General features: G+C 42.8%; 2 protein-coding genes across 2 annotated transcripts; both read left to right on the top strand.

Annotated features, from left to right (window-relative positions):
* The first annotated feature begins 688 nt into the window (after window positions 1-688).
* Window positions 689-6,946, top strand: pdhb (pyruvate dehydrogenase E1 subunit beta). The gene is made up of 10 exons (XM_062986898.1): window positions 689-750; window positions 842-901; window positions 2,848-2,955; window positions 3,045-3,107; window positions 3,285-3,320; window positions 3,501-3,786; window positions 4,372-4,482; window positions 4,648-4,739; window positions 5,394-5,535; window positions 6,278-6,946. The coding sequence occupies exons 1-10, from the start codon at window positions 715-717 to the stop codon at window positions 6,421-6,423; spliced, it is 1,080 nt and encodes a 359-aa protein (XP_062842968.1). The 5' UTR covers window positions 689-714; the 3' UTR covers window positions 6,424-6,946.
* An 8,156-nt stretch (window positions 6,947-15,102) lies between these two features.
* Window positions 15,103-25,200, top strand: ccdc71 (coiled-coil domain containing 71). Its single transcript, XM_062986294.1, has 2 exons — window positions 15,103-15,130; window positions 22,318-25,200. The coding sequence occupies exon 2, from the start codon at window positions 22,333-22,335 to the stop codon at window positions 23,374-23,376; it is 1,044 nt and encodes a 347-aa protein (XP_062842364.1). The 5' UTR covers window positions 15,103-15,130; window positions 22,318-22,332; the 3' UTR covers window positions 23,377-25,200.
* Window positions 25,201-26,132: the final 932 nt, after the last annotated feature.

The following is a 26,132-nucleotide window of genomic DNA, read 5'->3' as shown; positions in this document are numbered from 1 at the left end:
AAAATTGTCCATGACTGTGTTCGATATAACCTTGAGAAGTGATGAAACTTGTGTAACGATTAACTACCATGTGTCTGTCATGAATGTAACCAAAGAGTGTAAAACATGACGTTAAAATCCTAATAAACAAACAAACAAACACTGCTTGTGCGGTTTTCTGCAGGTAGTCCGGTTTCCCCCTGCATTCCAAAACATGCCAGTCAGTGAACGAACTGGTCTTAATTGACACCTTATGTATGATTGTTTGAGGACCTAGTGTCAACCCACCGCGACCTTGATCAGTCGGTTAGTGAAAGTGAATGAATAAATTAATGATTTACAGACACTGGGAAAGACTTTCTGTGTTCATTTACTGGAAAGTCTGGCTTCAGTGCATTTGGCGATCATGCGTTTGGATTTTGTGTCTCAAATCGCTTGCTAGGGTACTAAATAGTGTGTAGAATTACTTTGCACACTGATACTGGCTAGGCACACTATCGAGAAAGTGTTTGTGGTTTGGAACACAGCCCTAGCATCAGGCCGAGCCCCTCTACTCATACTGTATCATGCAGGGCTGGGTTCGCTGAAGCAGATCTTTTCTCATTGGTCTGTAAGTTAACGCGAGAGAGGCATTGAGACTTCTGATTGGTGGATACAGAACAGCTCTGTTTTTCATTGGTCAGGGTTATCCGGACAACCCGCCTCCACGTAGAGGACAGGGGGACAGATTGAAAGATGGCGTCGCTGAGGTGTATTCTTCGCTCGGGGAAGGTTGTTATTATTTATTAAAAATAAAGATAAATAAAGGAAAGACGCAACTGTTTGTGTATACATTGACTGAATGTTATTTGTCGCTTTGCAGAAGGCCGTGTCAGCCGTCTTCAGGAGGGAGTTTCATAAATCCTCGCCGGCTGCTGTGCAGGTTAGCATTGATGCTCTAACCTTCATTAGCAACTGTTAGCATTAGCATCAACTGTCAAACTGTAGGACAGAGTCTGTCGTTTGCTATTAAATGTAAATATATTAGCATTATAACCTTAAACTGTGATGTTATAAAAGTTAAAGTTTTATAAATGTACCCAGGTCTGAACTTGTCAGTCAGTCAGTGCATTAGCAGCAGTGTTAGCGAGCAGTCAGATGGGTAATAAAATAATACACTTAATATTAATACAATAGGGAACATTTTAAATATTTATATTCAATTCTACATCACCTCTACACCAGTTTCTTTATTCTCAGTTCAAAAAAAGCAAGATTACGACATACCAATTATAGGGAATCACCTCCTCACTAGATCAAGAGGTTCAGCAACTTTTTTCCAGCCAAAAATCCACTGATTTATTTTATAACCACAATAATGAATGTTAAGACAGTTAGATAAATATTTATAGTCTATATGTATATGTATCAGGTTTAGCAGGTAACATTTTCTCCTCAAAATGAACCTATGTGCTGTGGGGGTGTACTTATTAATTTAGATCTTTATTTCACATATTTACTTTGCCTGCATTAATGTTAAACCCTTTCCATTCAAGTGATCAGTCTAATAGGCATGCGTGTTTATAAATCAGACCCTCATAACACGGCACAGTCACCGTCTAGAATTAATTCCAGCACAGAGAGAACATGCCAGAGAACAATCAGAGGCCTAAATCAAACCCACTGTCTCAGGATTTTACTTTAAATCTTTACTTATGCTTGGTCTTGGATTCATTGCGTCATATTTACAATTATTTTGGAAAGATAAGCCTTCTTGGAAGCTTTCCTGCCCAACAAACACCAATTAAGTTGTTTTTATGTGACGTTAGACTTTGTCAGTCATTCTCAACTCATTGAGAACATATTAAAAAAAAAATCATTTCATTTGTATAAATATTTGCTTTACGTACTGTGTGTTATCTATCTAGGTACACTCGCATTGTCTCATACATGCCTTACTGAACTTAAAACTCTGGTTTCCAAGTTATGTGCTGAACTGCAAAAGTAGAAGAGTTGTAATTAGAGATGGGACGATCGATCGGCTACGAATCGGTATCGGCCGATTTTTAATCTAAATATGCGATCGGCGATATTTCCTAAAAGTAGCCGATCCGATCGTGTGATATATAAAGATCACGTAAAGTTAACAGCTCAGTGGATTGATCCAGACTTTGAGCTACGAAGCACCAACCATCACATCACCATTCATCAACCATCGTACAGAAACCATCGTGAAAGCTCTTACGATGTAATTTTGCTGATTGTAATATTTACTTTAAAAAGATAATTCAACCCGGTCACATCTGAGTCGATTCTATCAGCACGTTATATAAACTCCTGGTTCACTTTGGTAAATCGTAAGCGGTTCTTACTTGTGATGTAGATGAGAACAGAAAACGTTACAGAGCCAATCAGAGGCAAAAGTTTATTCATTACCAAATTCGTTAGTTCAGGATCATCTGCTGAACTTTTAGAAAACTTTTAGCTCCTTAGACGGAACGAGTCTGACGGTCGGTTACAGATCTGTGGTAATAACAGTGTAATGAAGCTTTTTAATGTAAGAGAGTCACACAGAATGTTCTGTAGTAGCTGGTGTTTATTTAAAACCACGACATTTAATTAATAACAGTAAACACGGAGAGATAACCGAGAAGAGAAACTTACGCTTCACATAAAATCGAATCAACTCATGAATCAATGAATCACTTACAGCGATACTGTGAACAAAGCGTCTCTTCTAAAGGCACACACACACACACACACACACACACACACGCACGCGCGCGCTGCTCCGGTTTATCTTTACTGTTTAAGTTTATTTACTGCTGTGGTTTTCGGTGCCTTTCCGACTGTGTACGGCATTATTCAGACAGTGTGGTTGGTTTGCAGGTGACGGTCAGAGATGCTCTCAACCAGGCCATGGACGAGGAGCTGGAGAGGGACGAGCGAGTCTTCCTCCTGGGTGAAGAAGTCGCACAGTATGACGGTGCCTACAAGGTCATTAAATGTGGAAGTTTGAGACTGAAAATTTAAAATATGCATTTTAGCATACATTAGTGACGTCATATGGAAACTTTTTAATACAGGTGAGCAGAGGCCTGTGGAAGAAGTACGGAGATAAACGTGTAATCGACACACCTATTACAGAGGTGAGTGGGGTTTTTTATTATTATTTTGTTTGAAATGATTACAGACTCCTTACATGTTAAGTTTTTGATCTGTGCTCAGGTTGTGTCCAAGAGCAACATATTTCCTGCACCAGTTCTTCAGTATAACTAGATTTATTTACTAACTTGTTTCTAAATATGTGCTATTTTTATTTTTAGATGGGCTTTGCAGGTATTGCTGTTGGCGCCGCCTTTGTGAGTTTGTTTTATTTCACCCCTCTTAAGTCAGTACGAAGGTTTGAGATGTTTTATTAGAGCTTGCTAACAGCTTGAATTGTATAATTGAATATTGTGGAGTTTCAAAGATTTTTTTTAAAGATTGTTTGATCCTTCTTAAAGTCATAAACGTCTCACCCCTCCAATCTGCTTTTCCAGGCCGGCCTGCGACCCATCTGCGAGTTCATGACCTTCAATTTTTCCATGCAAGCCATCGACCAGGTCATCAACTCGGCAGCCAAGACGTACTACATGTCTGCCGGGCTGCAGCCCGTGCCCATCGTGTTCCGCGGGCCCAACGGTGCCTCTGCGGGTGTAGCTGCTCAGCACTCTCAGTGTTTCGCTGCCTGGTACGGACACTGTCCCGGTTTAAAGGTCGTCAGCCCCTGGAACGCCGAGGATGCCAAGGGCCTTCTCAAAGCGGCCATCCGTGATGATAACCCAGGTATGATTCGTCTTTCTTAGCACTAGTCTAGTGTTTATTATGAACCTGTTTATCTGATTGCTTAGAATTGGCCATTTGTGGTCAAGCTAAGTGTATCAGAAATGGAAATGGTTGTATTATTGTACAAAAATAACAAATTTAATAGCTAAATATGAGCCACTGTGATGCTCTAGTTTAAGCCTGCAGGCGCAGTTGGACGTTACGCTGCGATTATCGCGGCTTGTTGGCCTGTATGTGGGTGGTGCAAGCAGTGGAGGTATTGTAATAGGGATTTGGAAATGACTAAACTAGATCGGGGCAGAAATCAGGGGGAAGATGCTGATGAAAAAACTTTGCTTTGACTTTGCCTGGTTCTCAAAGATAGAAGTAAAGTTTGTAAACGTCTCTATTGTGATTATTATTTTTAATTTAATTGTTTTTCTTTTGGTTCCGCATTTCTAAGCGGACCTACATCCTTTTTGGGAAGCATATCTGTTATTATTAGTTTATTAGATAGAGACTTTTACGGAACCTGATTGGTCATTTGACTCGGCACTAAAGCCTGGTCACTAGCGCTTCACATTTTTCCTCTCTGACGTCGCACAGTGGTGGTGCTGGAAAACGAGCTGATGTACGGCGTGGCCTTCGAACTGTCCGCAGAGGCTCAGTCCAAAGACTTCACTATCCCTATAGGAAAAGCCAAGGTTGAGAGACCAGGTAGGTCACACTGCCACCACACATTCACCCACTAACTCTCTTACAACAAGGGTCAGCCAGGAACACCACGGACAGGTAAAGTCCGTCCGTATACTCATTTCTATTTTAACTTATACATGAATGAACAATAATAAATCATCTGCTTTCTGTCTGTGTGCAACACAGGAAACAACGTCACGCTAGTATCACATTCCCGAATGGTTGGTCACTGTCTGGATGCCGCTGCGGTCCTGGCCAAAGAGGGAATCGACTGTGAGGTGAGCTGCCATGCAGAACCCGATTTTTAAACCAGATTTTTGTAGATCAGTAGTGTTGGAACGTGTAGTTTTCTGTCAAAATGAACTAATTTATAGGCACACGGGTGACCACTGGTGAGGGTGACCACGGCTGGCCCGGGCGTCTACACAGACAGTCTGTGCAGGCTGTGTCAGAGGGTAGGAGGGGTGAAGGAATTCCTTACTGCTGCTATCATGCCCCCTGCTGGCTGGTCCAAGGCACTGCACAGAGACCGGGAATGATGGAGATTAGTGTGTGACTATTCAAGCAAAAAGAAGCAGTCGGGTACTACACGCGTGTCTGAGTGGGCGTGTCCTAGGTACAGCGCTCCTCGGGCAGCAGCACATCTGGATAACTGGATATGACTAAAATGCTCAAATTTATTTCTTTTTTCATGAGAATTTGAATAAATGTGGATAACTATTACATTACAGTCTTTTCTTCTTACTTTACAAACTTAGACATAGCCAAATCATGTCTGTGCAGATGCCCGGCCACCCGGGTTTTGAACCCGTATCTAGACTGTGTGTATTGGCGTGTTATTGTGGTTATAAATACTCCCACAGTCGATTTATTTGTAATGCTTTCTTTTGTTTTTTTTTATTGGAACTGATTGATGTGTAACCGACTTGCAGGTCATCAACCTGCGCAGCATCAGGCCACTCGACGTGGAAACGATCGAGACCAGCGTGATGAAAACCAACCACCTGATAACGGTCGAGGGCGGCTGGCCCCAGTTCGGCGTTGGAGCCGAGATTTGTGCCAGAATCATGGAGGGTAACGTACAGTTTACAGTATTTTATGACATTTAAGGGTCAGAGAGGACAATTCTGTGTGTTGAGAAAATATATTTACCTTTCGTTCACGTCAGCAAGCAAAAAAAGTTGACGGGTGTAAAGTTTCGGTATATGGACTATATGGGTGTTTCGGACTTGATGCAGATACCTATATACACCGAATAGGCATAACATTATGACCACCTTCCTAATATTGTGTCGGTCCCCCTTTTGCTGCCAAAACACCCCTGCAACTGTGATGCACTGAACCAGCACGAACCTCTTCAGCAGTTTGAGCTACAGTAGCTCGTCTGTTGGATCGGACCACACGTGCATCAGTGAGCCTTGGCCGCCCATATGACCCTGTCGCCGGTTTACCACTGTTCCTTTTTTGAACCACTTTTGATAGATACTGACCACTGCAGACCGGGAACACCCCACAAGAGCTGCAGTTTTGGAGATGCTCTGACCCGGTCGTCTAGCCATCACAGTTTGGCCCTCAGATCCTCACGCTCGTCCATTTTTCCTGCTTCTAACATCAACTTTGAGGATAAAATGTTCACTCGCTGCTTAATATATCCCCCCCCACTAACAGGTGCCGTGATGAAGAGATGATCAGTGTTATTCACTTCACCTGTCACTGGTCATAATGTTATGCCTCATATACATATATATGTATGCGCTATTTTCTGTGTTTAGAGCAAGTAAACGGTCCTGATACCTTGTCTGTATTGTGATTCTAGGTCCAGCGTTCAACTACCTGGACGCCCCCGTGGTACGAGTGACCGGAGTGGACATCCCCATGCCCTATGCCAAGATTCTGGAAGACAACAGCACTCCGCAAATCAAAGATATCATCTTTGCCGTCAAAAAGACACTCAATGTGTAACAAGCACTAAATATTAACATGATATAAATACATGACACCCTATTTTACCCAAACTCAAAGGAAATGTTTAATGGTTTATCTGTTACATGCTGGAACTCGAACGGTGGGTGTCCCCTTGTATGTTATTTAATGCGGATGGGAGAGCCAGCGTTTGTGTATCATGCTCTTATAACAGCTATGTAGCTGGAAACGTTTCATTTACTGATGTGCTTCTTTTTGGGAAGACGTCTACACTGGTGGAAGAGCTGTACCCTTTATATTACCCCTAAATAAAATATTTAGACTGTGTTAGACGGCCTATTTATGTAATATCTTGTAAGCAATCATCTCTTGCTTGCTAAAGTGGCAGGGACAAAATTATCGCTGGACTTTCCAAGCCAAGTTCCAAGTTTTTGTACTCACAGCAAAGGAAAAAACTCAATTTTTGAATAATATTCAGAGCTGAAAGTCAAGATGAAGCTCGAACCAAGTAAACAGGCCTCGATTTGTTTAAAAGTGCAATAAAAACATGATCCACCTCTTACATTCTGCCTGTAATGTGTTTTTCCTCTGATTTACACTTAAAGAAGCTGAGAAACTCAGTCCTGTAAATGCACATTAAGAGTAATGGTGAAAAGTATTGGGACACCCTTTCTTTTTAATGAATTTATGTGTTTTAGCTTCAATAATCGCGAACAGGCGTAATAAGCCAATTATATAAAGGAAATCAGCATCAGTTTAGGGAAGGCCCCTGTGCACAAAGCGAGCTCTATAAAGGCATGAAGAAAAGTTCAGTCCATTCTACAGCTTGAATGAACTGAAATATCATCTTTTGGCTGAATGGGCACAAATTCCCACAGACATATGTAAAAGTCTTGTGAGGATCCATCTCGGAGGAGCGGCTGTTGTTATAGCTGAGATCACTTACCGGTTGCTCTGTTTAAAAGCATTTGTTGCATATTCTAGTGGGCATAATTGGCAGTGCCTGCAGGGAGGTATGACCAGATTATGTGGGTAAGGACCCTGATTGGCGGAAAGAGACGCCTGTGCAGAGGTTCCGTTAAGGGCTGTGTGCGGGTTGTAGGGGACGTTAGCAGCAATATACCCACCTTAACTGCAAAAAATCAGGGATCCCCCAGCAGCAGAAGATAAATTGACTAAACTAAACTGGGAGAAAAATGCATATACCGTATATATATATCTCTCATAGTCAGGTGTCCAAATACTTTTGGCTGTACAGTGTGTATGTTAATGGTTATCCATCATTTCTACACAATTCTGTGTGTTTTTTATTTAGCTGCTAATTGATAACTGATTATGAAGCTTGGATATGCTTGACTAGATTTAATTAAGGTTTTTAAATTAATGACTCTAACAGAGATTCAGATTTAGTCCCCAAATGATCAGAATACTGAGCAGCTACAGAAATCATCTGTCTGATGCCACATGGCTGTTAGCCTCGTGTTCCAGATCACCATACTGCATCGGCAGATGGGAAAGGAGTCGGTGCTTCCAGTTTAAAGCAGTATCTGAAGTAGGGAAGATTAACAGCCTTCATCCAACTTTGCTTTTATAACAAACCAGTCAGTCCCTAAAACGTAGTGAAATGACTTTACTGCAGATGTTATGATTGAGTTTAAATTAGAGTTTTTATTTATCAAGTTACAGAATCTAATAATGAAAATATGAAAATATGTCTCACAGCAAAAGGGTCCGGGTCCTTTCTGTGTGGAGTTTGCATGTTCTCTCCTGTCTGTGTGGGTTTCCTCCCACAGTCCAAAGACATGCAAGTGAAGTGTTGAGATACAAAATTGTCCATGATTGTGTTTGAGATTAAAAACTTGAGCTGATGAGTCTTGTGTAAGCAGTAACTACCTGTCCTGTCATGAAGGTAACCAAAGTGTGTAAAACATGACAGTAATAAATAATAAATAAATACATCTACTGAACCCCCTGCTGCATTTGGCAGTGATAGCTCAGTGGTTAAGGTACTGGACTAGTAAACAGAAGGTTGCCGGTTCAAGCCCCGCCACCACCAAGTTGCCACTGTTGGGTCCCTGAGCAAGGCCCTTAACCCTCAATTGCTCATCGTGTAAGTCGCTTTGGATAAAAGCGTCTGCTAAATGCTGAAAATGTAAATGTAAATGCTGCACTAACCAATTGGACTGCAGAATGAACTTGAATTATTCATTCATTAGTTTTCATCGTCATCCATTGGTAAACAGTTTTGACCCCGATTATTGGCTATATTAGTTCTAAAACCTGAAATCACCTACAATCGGAGGAGCAGTTTTCACCCCCCAAAGATTTGCACAAACCCACTTTGTTCTGTCTACAACTAAAGCCCAGTTCTCACCCACATTACCACAATAATCGACCAGACTGCACTATTGTATACTGTTTTACACTGGAGGCTCGTCACTTATTAAAATAAAAGTTGAGAACCGCTGCACTATAGTAACTTTACCTAAATAACTGTAATATGTGTTTTCTGTTTGTGGCCTCAGCCCTGGAACCTCAATTTATTAGTGTGTTTTAATTATTCACCTGCAGCCTAAATTTGCTGGTGTCCATGCTGATTTTTATCTGGATAACATTATTAAAATAGCACATCTATCACTGTCTGTGATTTAAAATAGTGCTGCATGTCAGCATCATCATTCACCTTATTTATAGCCAGGATATAATTATGACCTGATGCCCTCTAAAGGGCTGGTATCTAAATGAAGGATCCCAACAAATGTGCCCACACAGCAGGTAGAAACTGGATAAATCCTCCGACTCTTGGGAACAATTAAAAACAGTGAATTTGTCGACCATGTGGCGTAAATATAACTCGAGCATCTGTACACGGACGATGTGATTGTTATGTAACCCACGTAAACAAGAGCCAGTTGGGCATAATTAAGAGATGAGGTCTCTGTTTTGGCCATTAGACAGACCTCAATATAATAGTTAGTTTCACGTGGTGAATCCATAAACAAGCTCGGGTGAAGACCGGACGTGATCTAGAACAGGCCGTAATCCAAACCCTGAGCATAACAGTGTATCGTAATCATTCACAATGCAATTTAAAATTAAATCCACAACATGTTAAAGTGCACAGATTGTCAAGGGGTCTGAATACTTTCTGAATCCACTATATTACATCATAATCACACCAGCTCTCAGTGTGTTACATCATACATCAAAACCCCTCTCAATTTATTACATCATAACCAAAAACCCTTTCACTACATCATAATCAATACTTGATTTATTACATCATAGCTAAAACTCCTTTAATTACATCACAACCAAATTAGTTCTCAGTGTGTTACATCATAATTAAAACCCCTCTCAATGTACTGTATTACATCACAACCAAAGCTCATTTAATTACATCATAACCAAGGTTCCTTTTATTACATCATAACCAAGGTTCCTTTTATTACATCACAATCAAAACTCTTTTTATTACATCACAACCAAAGTTCCCTTCATTACATCACAACCAACGCTTCTTTTATTACATCACAACCAAAGCTTAATTCATTACATCACATCATAACCAAAGCTCTTTTATTACATCATAGCCAAAGCTCTCTTTGTTACATCATAACCAAAGTGCTCCTCATTACATCAAAACCAAAGCTTCTTCTATTACATCTTAACCAACGCTTCTTTTATTACATCATAGCCAAGTGCTTTTCATTACACCATAACTAAAGCTTCTTTGATTATATTACATCACAACCCAACCAACGCTTCTTTTATTACATCATAACCAAAGTTTATTTTATTACATCATAACCCAAGCTCCCTTTGTTACATCATAACCAAACCAGCTCTGTGTGTTACATCATAATCAAAACTCCTCTCAGTTTATTACATCATAACCAAAGATATTTTCATTATATCACATCCAAACTCCTGTCATTACATCATAATTAAAGCCCCTTCCATTGCAATTACATGGCAAAGCTCCTGTCATTACATCACACCCAACCAAAGCTCATTTCATGCTCGGTGAACGATGCAAAATAGGTGATTTTCAAAACCAGCAAAATGATTTGCATAGAACCAGCGGAAGCGCACACAGGAAGTGGTTAAATGCTAAGTTAATTGGTGTAGTACAAGAGAACAATCAGATTCCAGTCCGGCAAGAGTAAAGTCCTGTGGTTAAGATCCAATCACGATCAGACAGGCTTTATTATTTTATCAGACAGGGGCTTCATTACACCGCCATACCGGCTCCTATATACCATCCTATCTGATCGGTAACCATGGCAACCTCTGTCTCATTATCTTTAGTTCAGATACAGGAAATAGGATTAGAGAAGCACGCAGCCACCAGAATGTCATCAAATAATCCCGATTTTAAAGTAGTGATGATTTCTATAGTGTCGGCACTACCAGGGTAAACTTAAATCTAATTATTCCTTATCATTTTCAGATGGGTGGGACTGTGGTAGTCTGTGGTAGTGGGCAGAGATTTGGGCTGTGAATCAGAAGGCTGTGAATTCGAATCCCAGCTCTGCCATGCATCCACTGTTAGGCCCCTGAGCAAGGCCCTTAACCGTCCCGGCTCCAGTGGTGCAAATTTCCATCATTTATTTGTTCATTTGCAATCGCTTTCATATCCTGGTCTAGGTGGGTCCTGGAGAAAACAGGGCACAGGCTGTGACCTCGTCCAATCCATCTACTGGCAGATTTTTGGGAGGTGGAAAAAAACGCATAAAAAAAGGAAACAGTGATCATTTCATGAATTAATGAGACATGAGATGTATCCAGGACAGAACTAGAGCAGGAAGAAGACAGGAAACAGGAACATAAAATCCTGAGAAGATCCAGGAGGGATGAACAAACAGCAGGAAACAGGAAATAAGACACAAGGAAAACACAGGAAGCTTCTGCGAACCGCATGTGTGTACAATTGTGAAGCACACAATAGATATAAGTAAATAAAAGCAGAAAATTAAATGTAAATGCTGTAAATGCTGTTAATGCTGATTCAGCAGGCTCAGCTCCAGAATACTGACAGCAACCCCCCCTAACCAATCATGTCCGTGTAGACACCCAGCTGGTTGATAACACTGCTGAGATCTGTACCTGGATCTCAGTGGTGGTGGGCTGGCATAGTGGATCAGTGTGTGTCTGCAGGCAGGATTTAGAACATAATAATCAATCATGTTATGCCCTGGATCACCATGGATATTGATGAGCAGCGGAAGCATCATTTATTATGGTTTGCTTCTTTTTGTTCAGCAGCTACACCTAATAAAGTCCTAATATTTATGGTCGGAATAAATTACATGTTAGAGAAGCATGGGGCTGCAACAGTGACAATCTGACATAAAAGGCTACGATGAGGGCATGTTATCAAACTGGATCTAAATACAGATAAAGAACTGCCAGCTTGCCGCTCCAGCAGTGACTCCTGCTGTCTGGTTGAGATGTCAGCGGGAGTGATAAATAAATACAGAGAGCATATCGTGTTCCTCTGTGTTTGTATTTGTTTAAGCTCTCTGTATGTAACAATTCACAACTGGCTGATTGAAAACAAACAGCTGGAAATGTGCTAGTCAGTGAGTATCATGCATATGGCAGAACATATGCAATGGGTATTTGGAAATGACTAAATTAAAGGGAGGAGGGGCGACCAGTCTGCAAGAAAGGTGCGAAATCCTGTTGAGACTGATAGCTGTACTTGGGTCTAGACTTGAAGTCGTTGACAGTATAGAATTTATGTCGGTGTACCACTGTACGTGTCACATTAGCAAGGGTTTAGATAAATCTAAATATAGTAAACGGCGTTCTGGATATAGAAATGAGTCTGTAGGCATCAAACAGGATAAACCATCACTGAGCAGACGGGAAGTTTTGTCGTCTTTGAAGCTGAAGCTTTCACGCCGGTTCACACCTTGGGATTTTAGTCACATAGGAACCTGATTAGCATTTTACTTAAGGTGTAAATCACACACAGATTTAAATAACCCCAAACATGAAGAAAAATGGATAAAACTCCTTAAATAAAATTGTAATTTTTGCGAGTCCCTTTGTTAGGTTTAAAAGATGCGTGTTGGGGGAAGGGCTCAGTATTTGTTGGGGAGGGGCTCTGTGTAGAGTGTAGAGGGGTGGCTCGGACGTGTCCACATTCATTTGGTTATTTTTAAACGTTGTTTTTTCCTCAATAAAAACTCTATTACTTTATAAACATGGGGAAAAACTAGGCTACGATGATACAACCATATTCGGACGCATCCATGGTTTGGAACAGACAGTGATGAACATGTGTGAGTTGTTGGATATGCTGTGATGTCAATGTTTTATCTAACCACAAGAAAATTAAAAGATAGAGTTTTTAATCTCCACATTGGATGTTTTAAAAATGTTTTTAAACATAGGTTATATGGGGTGTTTGGGTGGTACACCAGTGCGGACATTTCGACTATCGACCGGCTGGGCGTCTATACAGACTATAAGTGACTTGTCTAGGGGAAGGAGGGATTCCTCATAACTGCTGCAATTCTGACCTCTGCTGGCTGATCGATGGCGCCTGTACAGAGACAGGGAATACTGAAGATCAGTGTTTGACCCTCAGTGCACAATGCTGATCCTTGGGTGAACCCGCCTCGTGCAGGTGAATAGAAGCGGTCGGTACTTCACATGTGTCAGAGGGGTGTGTTTCAGCGACCCCCCCTTGGTCAAGAGTGAAGGTCTACAGCAGTAGAGGCGAAATGTGATCTGGTAATTGGATATTACAAAACACTAATTTGGCGCCCAGGTGGCACAGCGGGATATTCTGCTAGCACACCAGCGCCGATATTCTGAACTCCTCGGTTCGAAACTTGGCGTTGTCACCGGTCGGCTGGGCGCCATCCAGCGGGCATAATTGGCAGTGCCTGCAGCAGACACTAATTAGCCACTGTGTCTGCTAGGGCGGGATGACCGGACTGTGTGGGTGCGGTCTTCAAACGCTGTATAAGGACCCTGATTAGCAGACCGAAGCGCTTGTGCAGAATGCATGGGTGAAAAGAAGGGCTCCGCTAGGACTGTGCACATGTCGGAGGAGGCGTGAGCAGCAACAAACGCAATCAGGGCTCCCCAGCAGCGGAAGACAGATTGACTACACTAAAATTAGGGGGAAATGGGAGAAAATGAATAAATAAATTTTAAAAAACACAAACGTTTCCCTAAGTGTGAATGAGTAAATACATTTGTAAGTACGCTGGCATTCAGAACGATTCGATGCAGTCCGGCTTCTGCCAAGGTAAGAGCGCTTTCCTGACTTTTCAAACCAAATTTTATTTAAATTACATTCCGGACTCGCTGTAGGCCACAAGGAGCCGGTACAGAGGAGCAACGTGCTGGATATAGATATGAGTCTGTAAGCATCAATTCAGGATAAACCATCACTGAGATGCGATCGGATAATTGGATATGTTTAGATTGAGAGAAAATTGACATTTACATTTTCAGCATTTAGCAGACGCTTTTATCCTAAGCGACTTACAGTATACAGTCTAAGCAATTGAGGGTTAAGGGCCTTGCTCAAGGACCCAACAGTGGCAACCTTGCAGTGATGGGGTTTGAACCAGCGACCTTCTACTTACTAGTCCAGTACCTTAACCGCTAGGCTACAACTGAGAGACTAAATGCAAAATTGTCCCTAAGGTGTGAATTAGTAAATACATTTGTATGTACCCAGGCAAGCCTGGTGGTTAAGGTACTGGACTAGTAATCAGAATGTCGCTGGTTCAAGCCCCACCACTGCCAGGTTGCTGCTGTTGGGCCCTTGAGCAAGGCCCTTAAGGCGTCTGCCAAATGCCGAAAATGTAAATGTAGACGGGCGCCCTCTCCAGGGTGTTTTCCTGCATTGTGAAAATAAAATAAAAGAAGGAATAAAACAAAAATCAGAACACAACTGTTCGAATCCCTTCAGTGCGGTAGTTGATGGTGTAGCTAGCTATTTGTAAAACAGCTCCACCGTCGGAGCCATTTTTGTTTCATGTCTGAAACATGTTCACAACGACTCGATGCAGTCCGGCTTCTGTGAAGGTAGAAGCGCTGTCCTGACTTTTCAAACCAAATTGTATTTAAATTTCATTCCCGGCATGCTGTAGGTCGTGAAGCGGCGTGTGCACTGACACAGAGGAGCAACGTGCTGGATATAGATATGAGTCTGTAGGCATCAAACAGGATAAACCATCACTGAGATGCGATCGGATAATTGGATACTACAGTCCAAGCAATTGAGGGTTAAGGGCCTTGCTCAAGGACCCAACAGTGGCAACCTGGCAGTGGTGGGGTTTGAACCAGCGACCTTCTACTTACTAGTCCAGTACCTTAACTGCTAGTAATCTAGTCTATCAGAAGGACTAGTAATCAGAAGGTCACTGGTTCAAGCCCCACTATTGCCAGTTTGCTGCTGTTGGGCCCTTGAGCAAGGCCCTTAAGGTGTCTGCTAAATGCCGAAAATGTAAATGTAGACGGGCGCCCTCTCCAGGGTGTTTTCCTGCATTGTGAAAATAAGATAAAAGAAAAAATCAGAACACGATTGATCGAATCCCTTCAGTGCGGTAGCTGATCGTGTAGCTAGCTATTTACAAAAATTGCTGCGTCACAATGCAAACCCCGCCCACACGGAGCAGGCCCCGCCCACCTGGTCCCACCGTCGGAGCCATTTTTGTTTCATGTCTGAAAAGCGACGTTCGGAACGATTCGATGCGGTCCGGCTTGTGCGGCGGTAAGCGCGCTTTCTTTAACTTTTCCAACCGAATTCTATTGTAATTCTATTCCCGACACGCTGCAGGTGACGAAGCGGCGGGTGCAGATACACCGAGGAGCTTCTCCCGGTCAGCGGAATCGATTTGAACCGAGAGCTAACGTTCCATCAACAAAGATTCGGTTAGCCTCCGAGCTAACGTTAGTTTGCTCAAGTTAACCGACGTCACATTTCATCGTTATTTCGTGTTTTTACTGAATAATTACGTTTAATTCGGTTTAAAACCTCAGTTTGCACAGCGTTGGTGTTTTTAGATCGAACCCAGAGTGTTTAATGTTTAATCTGAACCGCTATTGCATTGAATTGAATTGAATTGGCTTTGTCTCAATTATGAGCAGTAATCTACAACACACACTATCACACTATCACCTGGTGAACATTCATTCCTTTATATTTAAGTATAACGAGCTGTTCCCTTTAGTGTCCTTATAATGTTTATGCTCTAATTCATATTAAGCTTTAAAAGAAATGAAAGAAAATTAAAGGGGCAGTAAGTGGGTTCAAAGCCTTTGTTTCTAAACATTCCCATATTTCACAAAACATTAAAACTACGGTCCATGTTATCAGCTCCACTTACCATATAGAAGCACTTTGTAGTTCTACAATTACTGACTGTAGTCCATCTGTTTCACTGCATGCTTTGTTACCCCCCTTTCATGCTGTTCTTCAATGGTCAGGACCCCCCACAGAGCAGGTATTATTTGGGTGGTGGTGTGTTAGTGTGTGTTGTGCGGGTATGAGTGGATCAGACACAGCAGCGCTGCTGGAGTTTTTTAACACCTCACTGTCACTGCTGGACTGAGGATAGTCCACCAACCAAAAATATCCAGCCGACAGCGCCCCGTGGGCAGCGTCCTGTGCCCACTGATGAAGGTCTAGAAGATGACCGACTCAAACAGCAGCAATAGATGAGCGATCGTCTCTGACTTTACATCTACAAGGTGGACCGACTAGGTAGGAGTGTCTAATAGAGTGGGCGGTGAGTGGACACGGTGTTTAAAACCTCCAGCAGCGCCGCTGTGTCTGATCCACTCATAGCAGCACAACAAATCCGAATCGTAACGTTGACATTTAGCGTCCGTCCACCCGTCCGTCTCCTTTTGTTCGATTGAATTCGATGCCGTTCAGCTTCTTAAAAGGTCAAATGTGTCCAATTACTTTGATCACTAAAGTTTATTGTAATGTTATTTCCGGTGTGTACAGGGGAAGCGGTGTCTCTAAGTAAAAAACGAATTTGTTCGGTGACTGGAATTGATCTCAGTTGTCAAGGTTTAACTTCGTTTAATCGTTAGTTAGCCAAAGTCAGTTTGCGCAACGTTCACACCACACCCAGTTAGTTTTTTTGGTGAAACGGACGTCGGGATCTCCATGACGGATATGAAAAGTACCATCCAGACTGTTATTAGTGAAAGGTGCAAAAGCCAGCATATGCTTTCCATATGTCTGAACATATATTAAATTATCAGAGAGACGTCCTGCCATCAAGGCGACGGCTTTCCCCCCTCGAAGGTTCGTGGTTATTTAGCAAGTCCATACCAGGCCACATTCTGGATGTGCTACAGCAGTGTGGTTTTATAGACACAGAGTGCGTGTGCTTGACTGGCCTGCCTGCAGTCCAGAAGTGTCTCCTGCAGAAAATGTATAGCACAAAAAATAGTAAATAGAAAAATAAATAAAACTAGAGAGTGCATTTCCGGAGAAAATGCGAGTGTGATTGCGGTGCAGCGCGTAAGCAGGTGCGCATATCCCAATGCCTTATCCAAGTTAGAGTTGGAACGGCGTTGATATCTCGAACTTTCAAAAAATGAATGGAAGTGAATGGGACTCTTATAGGTTAAATAAAGGTTATAGAAATAACCATTCAACAACCATTCAACAGAAATGAATGGAAGTCAATGGGACCAAAAATCGGTATAAAAGTGGGCGTGGCGGGTGAACGGGCGGGCGGATCAAAAAGCTTTCTTCAAGAAGTGGTTTCAATAACGGGCCGGACGATCTAGAGTTGGAACGGCGTCGATATCTCAAATTCTTTTTGAAAATGAATGGAAGTCTATGGGAAAAAAAACGCCACAAAAGCGGGCGTGGCGGGCGAACGGGCGGGCGGATCGAAAAGCTGTATACAAGCCCGCGTCACACCAACGGGCCGGACGATTTGGCGTTGAAACGGCGTCGATATCTCGTCGATATCTCGAAAACTGCGGGGCGAGTTAGCCAGCGAAGAAAGTGGTGGAATAATAAAAAGAAAAATAATAATAATATGACTTTCGGATAACAATAGTGTGCTTGCCTTTAGGCAATCACACTAATAATAATACAATGACCATGGATTGTTGAGTAGCTGAAGCAAAAATTTGTCTGGATGATGGATTTTTTTTGCCCGTTCTCAATTGATGCAAGACGTCAGCTGCTCAACGGTTCGTGGCCAATTTTGTCTGATTATTTTGTTCCTGGTGCTCTAAACATTTCCAACAGGACACAGATCTGGACTGCTGGCAGGCCCGTCAAGCACACATACTCTATGTCTCGGTCATCTTTCAGGACTTTGAACTCTGTATACGTTGTACTGTACAGCATCAATTAACAAAGCAGTGCAAGTGACTCTGGGGAAATGTAGTCAGCAATGCATTGTGGTACCTGTACTGAGGTCTAGCGAAGGTCAGAAGCCTCACCTTTCTTGCACCAGACAAACTGTTGGCCAAACACCTACAACTCTCTGGAAATTGCTTCACGAGTGGCGTGTGTCTTAGAGTCCGGCCTAATGTCTTTGGTTGTTAATTGTGCTTTTATGGTTGCCACTGCCACATTCTGTTTGTCCTTTGATGTAACACAGGGGGTTTTCTTCCCGGCGTTCTCCCACAGCCAGGCAGGTTTACTGCTCCACCGTAAGTGTGGAACCTCTGGACAATACTCCTAATGGTGTCATTTGGTATAGTCAAGGTCTTATACCTATTGTTCTTTTAGTTTTTAGCATGGCTGTGACAAACCTTGAACCCTTGAATCTCTGGGTGGTGTTTAGGAGTCCCAGCAGTTCCCTACGGATCAGCAGTAGGTTTTACAGTCAGCAGTTTGATGTAGGGGTTAAATACGTGACGGAATGAACAGAATATCCCACTACTTTAAAATACAATAGAGCTTTTGTTATAGTGTGAGAAGGGAAGACACCAACTGAGGTTCTGAAAGTGGATTTTTGTTTCATTCCTGCTTATTATACCAGTCTTAGTTCTGCGTTGTCGTTTATTGTGCTTCATAGTGCAGCATGATATCAGTGGGAAACAGGTCTGGACTGCAGGCTGGCCAGTCTGGCACATGCACTCTCATACTATGAAGCCGTTCTAATGTAACTAGTATGGCTTGGAATTATCCTGCTTACAAGCTGTCTTAATGATAAATTATGCTTTACCCATGACGGGGGCATCAGTACACCCCATACCATGATGGATGTTTGATTTTTGCAGTGTCTTGTTAACTACTGGGATGGACACATTTTATTTTAAGCCCATTATACTGTAGATCAAGTTTCCACTTTGCGTCGATCTCTCATGATTTTACGCCCAAAGAAGTAAAATCATGTTTCTGAGAGCCTTCAAAATATGGCTTTGTTTCAACTAGCATTTGTCGCTGCAGTGGCGATCAGTGTTTATTTGTTAGAGATGCGTGCCGTTTTTTTGAAGCAGCGCCGTCAAGAGGATCACAGATTTCTCCAGCATTTCTGAATATTCAGCGCTGATACGTTTTTATGCAACTATTTTTGTATTATTGGTCACTTCTCAGAAATCGATAGGGCTTGGTCTATTCCAGCTTCCACACACATCGCTTTTGTCTCTCTTTGCCAAGGTCGACTTACTTCACAAGCTTCCAGCTGATGTTTATCTTGCCGCACCGGTTTCGCCAGATAATGTGATTAAATGTGCCGTTCTCGTTTCGTTTCCAGACCAACATCTCGATATTTCCTGAACTTTATAGTGTGATTGTTTTTGTCGGACGCTTTATACGATGGCCTGATGAAACTTAAATAAATCCCAGATTGTTTGGGTCAGCTATTGTATGGTGCCTCTAAAGCCGAGAGGGTTAAGGGCCTTGATCAAGGGCCCAACTTACTGTGCTGGTTGCCTGTGCTGTCTCATACAGTTGATAATCACATTTAAGTAGTCCAAATAAATATGAGGTAATGATCGTAGTACGATTGTGGATCGCCAGCTTAATCTTTATTGACTTATTGAAGCAGTTTTGACTAGAGATGGGACGATCGATCGGCTACGAATCGGTATCGGCCGATTTTTAATCAAAATATGCGATCGGCGATATTTCCTAAAAGTAGCCGATCCGATCGTGTGATATATAAAGATCACGTTAAGTTAACAGCTCAGTGGATTGATCCAGACTTTGAGCTACGAAGCACCAACCATCACATCACCATTCATCAACAATCGTACAGAAACCATGGTGAAAGCTCTTACGATGTAATTTTGCTGATTGTAATATTTACTTTAAAAAGATAATTCTACCCGGTCACATCTGAGTCGATTCTATCAGCACGTTATATAAACTCCTGGTTCACTTTGGTAAATCGTAAGCGGTTCTTACTTGTGATGTAGATGAGAACAGAAAACGTTACAGAGCCAATCAGAGGCAAAAGTTTATTCATTTAATGTAAGAGAGTCACACAAAATGTTCTGTAGTAGTTGGTGTTTATTTAAAACCACGACATTTAATTAATAACAGTAAACACAGAGAGATAACTGAGAAGAGAAACTTACGCTTCACATAAAAACGAATCAACTCATGAATCAATGAATCACTTATAGCGATACTGTGAACAAAGCGTCTCTGTAACTCTGTAACTGCGTCTCTTTTAAAGGCACAAACACACGCTGCTCCGGTTTATCTTTACTGTGAGGCTCTTTTTAAGTTTATTTACTGCTAACGCCCCCCCCGATCGGAATCGGCTATCGGCCGATGTCCCTGAAAGGAGATCGGAATCGGTGCCAAAAACCCCGATCGGTCCATCTCTAGTTTTGACCGATTCTTGTCATTTTAGTAGAATAGTTTACCTGGAGGAGCTCATGGCGTTGATGTCTATTTATGCTAGGAAAAGATGATGATGATTGAGTAATCGCTGAGTGTTATCAGAGCATTTCATGGTTTTGCAGTCCAGTTGGAATAAGGTAGGATTAATAGCTGGAGTTGTTCCTCTCCAGCTTAATGCTCTTGATGAGTCTAATGCACTTTTTATTAGCCCATTTCATTGCTGTAATAAAAATTCTTTGCTAGCATAACAGGGAGAGTAGCTTCGGTTCTATGACCACTGTAAATACCTATAACGATTGAACAAATACTTACAAAGTGCCCAAAGTACCCCAAATAACGAAGACAATGAGCAATACCCAAACGACAGGTGGAATATTCAAACTAATCAGGGCAGACACACTTGTTCCGGGTCGTGTGTAGTGGGGCTGAGATCAGGGCTCTGTGCAGGTCACTGGAGTTTCTACAGCACCCTAAGCTGTAAGGTCCTGTTGATCATTCCTAAAACAATGCAGCCTTTTATAGGTTTAAGGTCAGAAAACAAGACTTGTATAGAAGAACCTGGCCTTCATTGCATTTCCCCCCTGTTTTCCTCCCAATCTAGTCGGATCGAATTACCCGATTGCATTACGCTTCCACTCTGCTGATGTTGACCTCCACTCCACTCTCCTGAAAGAGGAGAGCCGTGACTGACAAACGCCCCCTCCACCACGTGTGCAGTAGCGACCGCTTCTTTTCACCTGCACGAGACGGGTTCCTATGTGGATCAGTTCCGTGCACCGAGAGTCACGCACTGATCTCCGTTATCCCTCGTCTCGCAGAGGTCGTAATTGCACCAGTTATGAGGAATCCCCTCCCGCATGGTCCCTGCGAACGGGACGATGATTGTTCGTCTAGGCGCCCAGCCTGCCGGTAGCAGAGCTGAGATTCAAGCATTCACGTTCTTATCTGTGAACAATCCGACAACGTTCCACTGCTGTGAGAGTGAATTGGTTTCCTTAAAATGTGAACCGATTTATTAATTTTTTATATTTATTGTGTGTTCTTGTGTATCTGGACTGTTGTCTAATTGTACATGTGTACAGGAATCATCTGCTAAATGATCTGAATGTGCTTGTAAGGACTTTTATGGATGTTTAGCTTTGGGGGTGTTCAGCTGGACACCAGGCTTACACATTCCTACTTCATAAAGGGGGAGGATGCCCCGCAATGCGAATCCTGCCTATTACCCATCACGATTAAACACATACTAACTGAGTGCTTTAAATATCAAAGGGAAAGACAAAAATTCTCAATAGCTGGAACAATGAAAGACATTTTTAACCTTGGAAAAGCAGAAAAACTTTTGAACTTCACTAAATTAGCAATACATGTATAATATCAGAGACTAACGGATACAAAGCACCCACATAAACCTTTCCTGCCGTGAATGTAACTCACAAGAGTAAACACGGCGTTTGATAGATAGATAGATAGATAGATAGATAGATAGATAGATAGATAGATAGATAGATAGATAGATAGATAGATAGATAGATACATAGATAGATAGATAGATAGATAGATAGATAGATAGATAGATAGATAGATCAGGTGGCGCAGCGGTGAAACATGTTAGCCCACCAGTGCTATAAGATTTCAAGCTTCTGAAGTGGAATCTCAGCTCTGCTACCGGCCGGCCTGGCACCCACGCGCAGACATGAAACTGCTGCAATTGCGGCCTCTGCTGGTTGGTCGATGGCACTGCACAGAGACGGTGTATAATGGAGAGCAGTGCGTGACTCTCCATACGCGATACTGGTCCCTGTGTGTTGCCGTTGGGAACAGATGGGACATGTTAGGTAGGGTCCTTGTCGATCAGGGTCTGGGTCTGCAGCAGTGGAGGAGAGATGCAACCGGGGTAAATGGATACGACTAGATTGGTGGGAAAGCTTTTGCTCGGTGTTGTATTATTGGAAGCCAGTTTGTAATGGAGTGCCATGAGAGGTTTTGAATTTGTAAAGAAGATTTTGGTTATGGTAATGGAGAAGCTCCTCCTCCATTGCTCGCTGACCACTGCTTTGTTTATTTGTCATTTCCGTTGATGCTGATGAAACCTAACCAGATGTTTTCCATCTTCACAGACACCTGAAGCCTGTATGCATCTTTGGATGGGTACCATGAATTGTGAAGATCCAGGCGTGGAGAGGGCTGTTCTCTCCTGGTCCAGATTTGCTACGGCTGGCCAGACAGCCCTCAAGGAGGCCCTGAAGGTCTTCAATCCCATATCCCAGGATCTGTCTGAGACCGAGAGGCAGATGGTGTCTTTCCTTCAGGCGCTGAAAGACGAAGGACGCAAACCCGTGGTGCTCAGGAGCAAAGACGTTTACGGATACCGGTCGTGCACGACGCAGCACCTCTCGTACGAGATCGGCAGCAAGGTCCAGAGAGCGCAGAAGCCTCCTAAGAAACGAGGACGGAAGGGTTTAATCAAGAACAAGGATCCCAATTACGCAGTTTTCGGGACGGCCGCCAAGGCCATCCTGCAGAACCAGCCCAAGATTCTGCTGACCAACCTGTCAGTGGACGCGCTAAAGCAGACTGTTTCATCCAGACCGTCAGTGCCGAGTCCAGTCCAAGAGCAGCAGTGCCTGAAATTAACAAACATAAAGGGCCACACTGGGGGCCACACGGCCAGGTTGCAGATACACTTTGGGGCCACGGCGAGTCCCAGCGCTCAGTGCCCGCCGACGCTCTCCGGGATACCGCACTCACCGTCAGAATTGTCGAGCGTAGTAGCTTTGGACAATAAAAGAGTTTTATCCTGCCCGTTCAAAGTGGACGGTGCTCTGATCGGAGACTCCGCGCCCGTTGTTTATCAGAACGGATTAAGTCTCAAGGAGGAAACCAAGAAGGTCCAAGTAATGTCGGGTCAACCCGCCGCGATGAGCAACGGTTCGATCTGTGAGGACAGCGACCCGGTCCGGAGGTTGGCTTACCAAGGTTTAGGTGCCTGGTCCCAGCCAGGACTCCTCACGAACGGCCAGGACGTGTCGAAACTAAACGAAAATGGCCTTCAGGGTAAGGTCATCAAAGTGGACGAGTCGGTGACGGACGAGGAGGTGAGGAGAGAGGCGCAGAAAATCTTACGGGTCAATTTATCGCCCGTGATAGAGATTCACCCGCTCGTGCGCTCGGTATAAACTAGAAAGAACAAAAGTGACTTTTATATCCTGCTAATGTTAGATTTTCTTATACTGATACGGATCAAAGCGTGAGTCTGAACAGGAAGTCTTTTCTTAAAATATGCATCAGTCGCACACATGACCGACATCCAAAGAAGAAAATCGCAGTTTTTGCTGTTCAAAAATACGGCACTTTTATTTTGCTTAAAATTAAAACAGAGGTGCAGGGGGTAGAATTACATTCGTCCAAACTCTTCTAGAGCTTTTTTGTTCTATATATTTACGCATTTTCTCCCAATTTATCGGAATCAATCTGTCTTCCGCTGCTGGGGATCCCTGATTGCAGTCCGGGTGCTACTCACGCCTTAGCGGAACCATTTTCCACCAGTGCGTTCTGCACAGGCGCCTCTCTATCTGCCAATCGGGGTCCTTACACAGCGTTTGAAGACCCCGTCCACATAGTCCGGTCGTCCCGCCCTAGCGGAACCGTGTCTGTTGCAGGCGCTGCCAGTTATGCCCGCTATATGGCGCCCAGCCGAGATTCGAACCGAGGGGTGCTGGCAGAATATCCCGCTGCACCACCTGGGTGCCAGTCTAGAGCTTTTAAGGCGTTTTTTTTTTTTTTCACGGAATCTTTTAATAATGTTATGGACTGTAGACACGAGCCAATAGTCCAGCGATTTATGAACAACGTGACGAACCTCGTTCCTGCTTGTTTTTGCTGACGCTGCTTTTATACCCGAACCCGACGGCCTATGAAACATTCATTCTGGATGAAGATCAACCCTGTACCAACTCTTTTGGAAAGTGTTGATGGCATTAAATTAGCATTTTGTGCACATTGACCAAAATAAATAAGGTTAATAAAGTCAAAGCATTAAATATCTCTTCTTTGTGCTGGTTTATAACTTATAAAAGACCTGCTGCAAGATATGTTTGCATGTCATCTACTCCCCCGACTTTTGTATTTATTTTTCTCAATTTATTTCTTTTTAATTGGAGTTAAATTGGAGTATTCGGTTACATTTGCCCTGTAAATCTTTTGAAATCTTGGTTGTAATTCAGTAATTGTTACCCCCTGCACCTCATAACAGTCGTACATTTGGAGCACTTTGTTCGATTCATTTCCGGATGGTGCAGAAGAAATGGCCTTACTTTTTTTTTTTTGACAGGTTTGTGTTGGGTTAGTTCCAGCTTTAGCATTTTTCCAGTGCCAGCGCTGGTTTTTTGGTGCTAGACGTCGCTACCGGGAATAAATTCTGTTTGTGACAGGAATTTAGGACGTCCAGCTTTTAGTACCACGTACCAATTTTCAAAGATTAGATTCAAGTTCTGCGACACTGAGAAAATCTTCGGCTTTTTGTGCTCATGGATTTCTGATGATAAACATCCTGGATGATCTGTTTATTTCAATAAAAGTAGTTGAGTTTGAAGGAAAGGCCGATTTTGCAGTAATACGTCCTTTATTTTGTTCCTCTGCAGTTTATTTTGCTTTATGATTTTCTTTACTGAGCTTTAGAGCTGTGATATGGATGTGTTTTTGAGGACTAATGCAGAGTCGATATCAGACGAGCGAACACGATTCTGATCAACGTGTAAAACTGCGTTTTTATGAATTCACCTTACACGTGTGCACAGTTCCACCAACAAGTTCTCACGAATTTATCCGGATCATCGCCGGCGGTCAGAACAAGCGAACCGGTGCCCAGACTTTAAGAAAAGACTCTTCTTTTATTATCGACTGGTGTTTTTTATTCAGTCGGTTTTGTGACCTTGAAAACTGTAAAGCGTCAGTGTTGTATCTTTAGTTAAAAGTTGTGAATTAAAGTATTTTAAACAATCTGTCCGTTTCTTCATTACCTTTCTTTTTGGATTGTTGTATAATAACAAAACGAATTCATGAAGTTTGCTCGCTCGGATACTCGTCTGCAAAATGTCTGGGTTCTGTCTGTCGTCTTCTTCTGATGAAGGAGATAAAATGGGGTTCTGAGCATCATTCAACACACCAAACTGGTCAGCATGAAATGTAGTGAACACTTTATTTTATTAGAAGATATTGCTCGGAGGTGCAGCGGTCAAACACTTTCGAATCTCAGCTCTGCCACAATGATTGGCTGTTGTTCATACTGGTAGGGAGCCGGATTGGGACCTCACAACTGATTCAGTTGCGACCTCTGCTGGCTGATTGATGGCGTCTGCACAAAGAGTCGAGGAATAAAGTTATTCGGGGTGTGGCTGTCCGTGCACAAAGCTGATCCGCATATGAACTCACCTCGTGCAGGTGAAAAGATGCAGTCGGGTACTGCACACGTGTCAGAGCTGTCAGAGTTCTGGGCGGCATGTTTACACACAGCTGAATGATCTGTTTATTAATGGAATGGATTGATTAATCAATAAAATGCCAGATGAAACGCATTTTTCATATTAGGAAGTCCTGATACAGGTGTATACCAGTGGTAAATGAGCTTAAGGGCCTTGCTTAAGGGCCCAACGGGGACAACCTGGTAGTGATGTGGTTTGTCCCAGCGACCTTCCAATTATCAATCCAATACCTGGACTGCTGAGCTACCGTTGGCCACATATACAGTAATTCATTATACAAAATGGATCACACGCTTCAAACCTGGTGGTAACACATTGGGGAAGGTCCTTTCCAGAAGCCCCAGTGTCCGACCTCACTACTGCTTTTTTTTCTTTTTAAATAAGTGGGTACAGATTTCCACATGCATGATCCAAAATGATAAATGATGTGGAAAACCTTCACAGTAAAGCCA

This window comes from Trichomycterus rosablanca, chromosome 24 (genome assembly GCF_030014385.1).
Source record: "Trichomycterus rosablanca isolate fTriRos1 chromosome 24, fTriRos1.hap1, whole genome shotgun sequence".
Lineage (NCBI taxonomy): Eukaryota > Metazoa > Chordata > Actinopteri > Siluriformes > Trichomycteridae > Trichomycterus > Trichomycterus rosablanca.
This window is presented reverse-complemented; position numbering and strand designations above follow the sequence as displayed.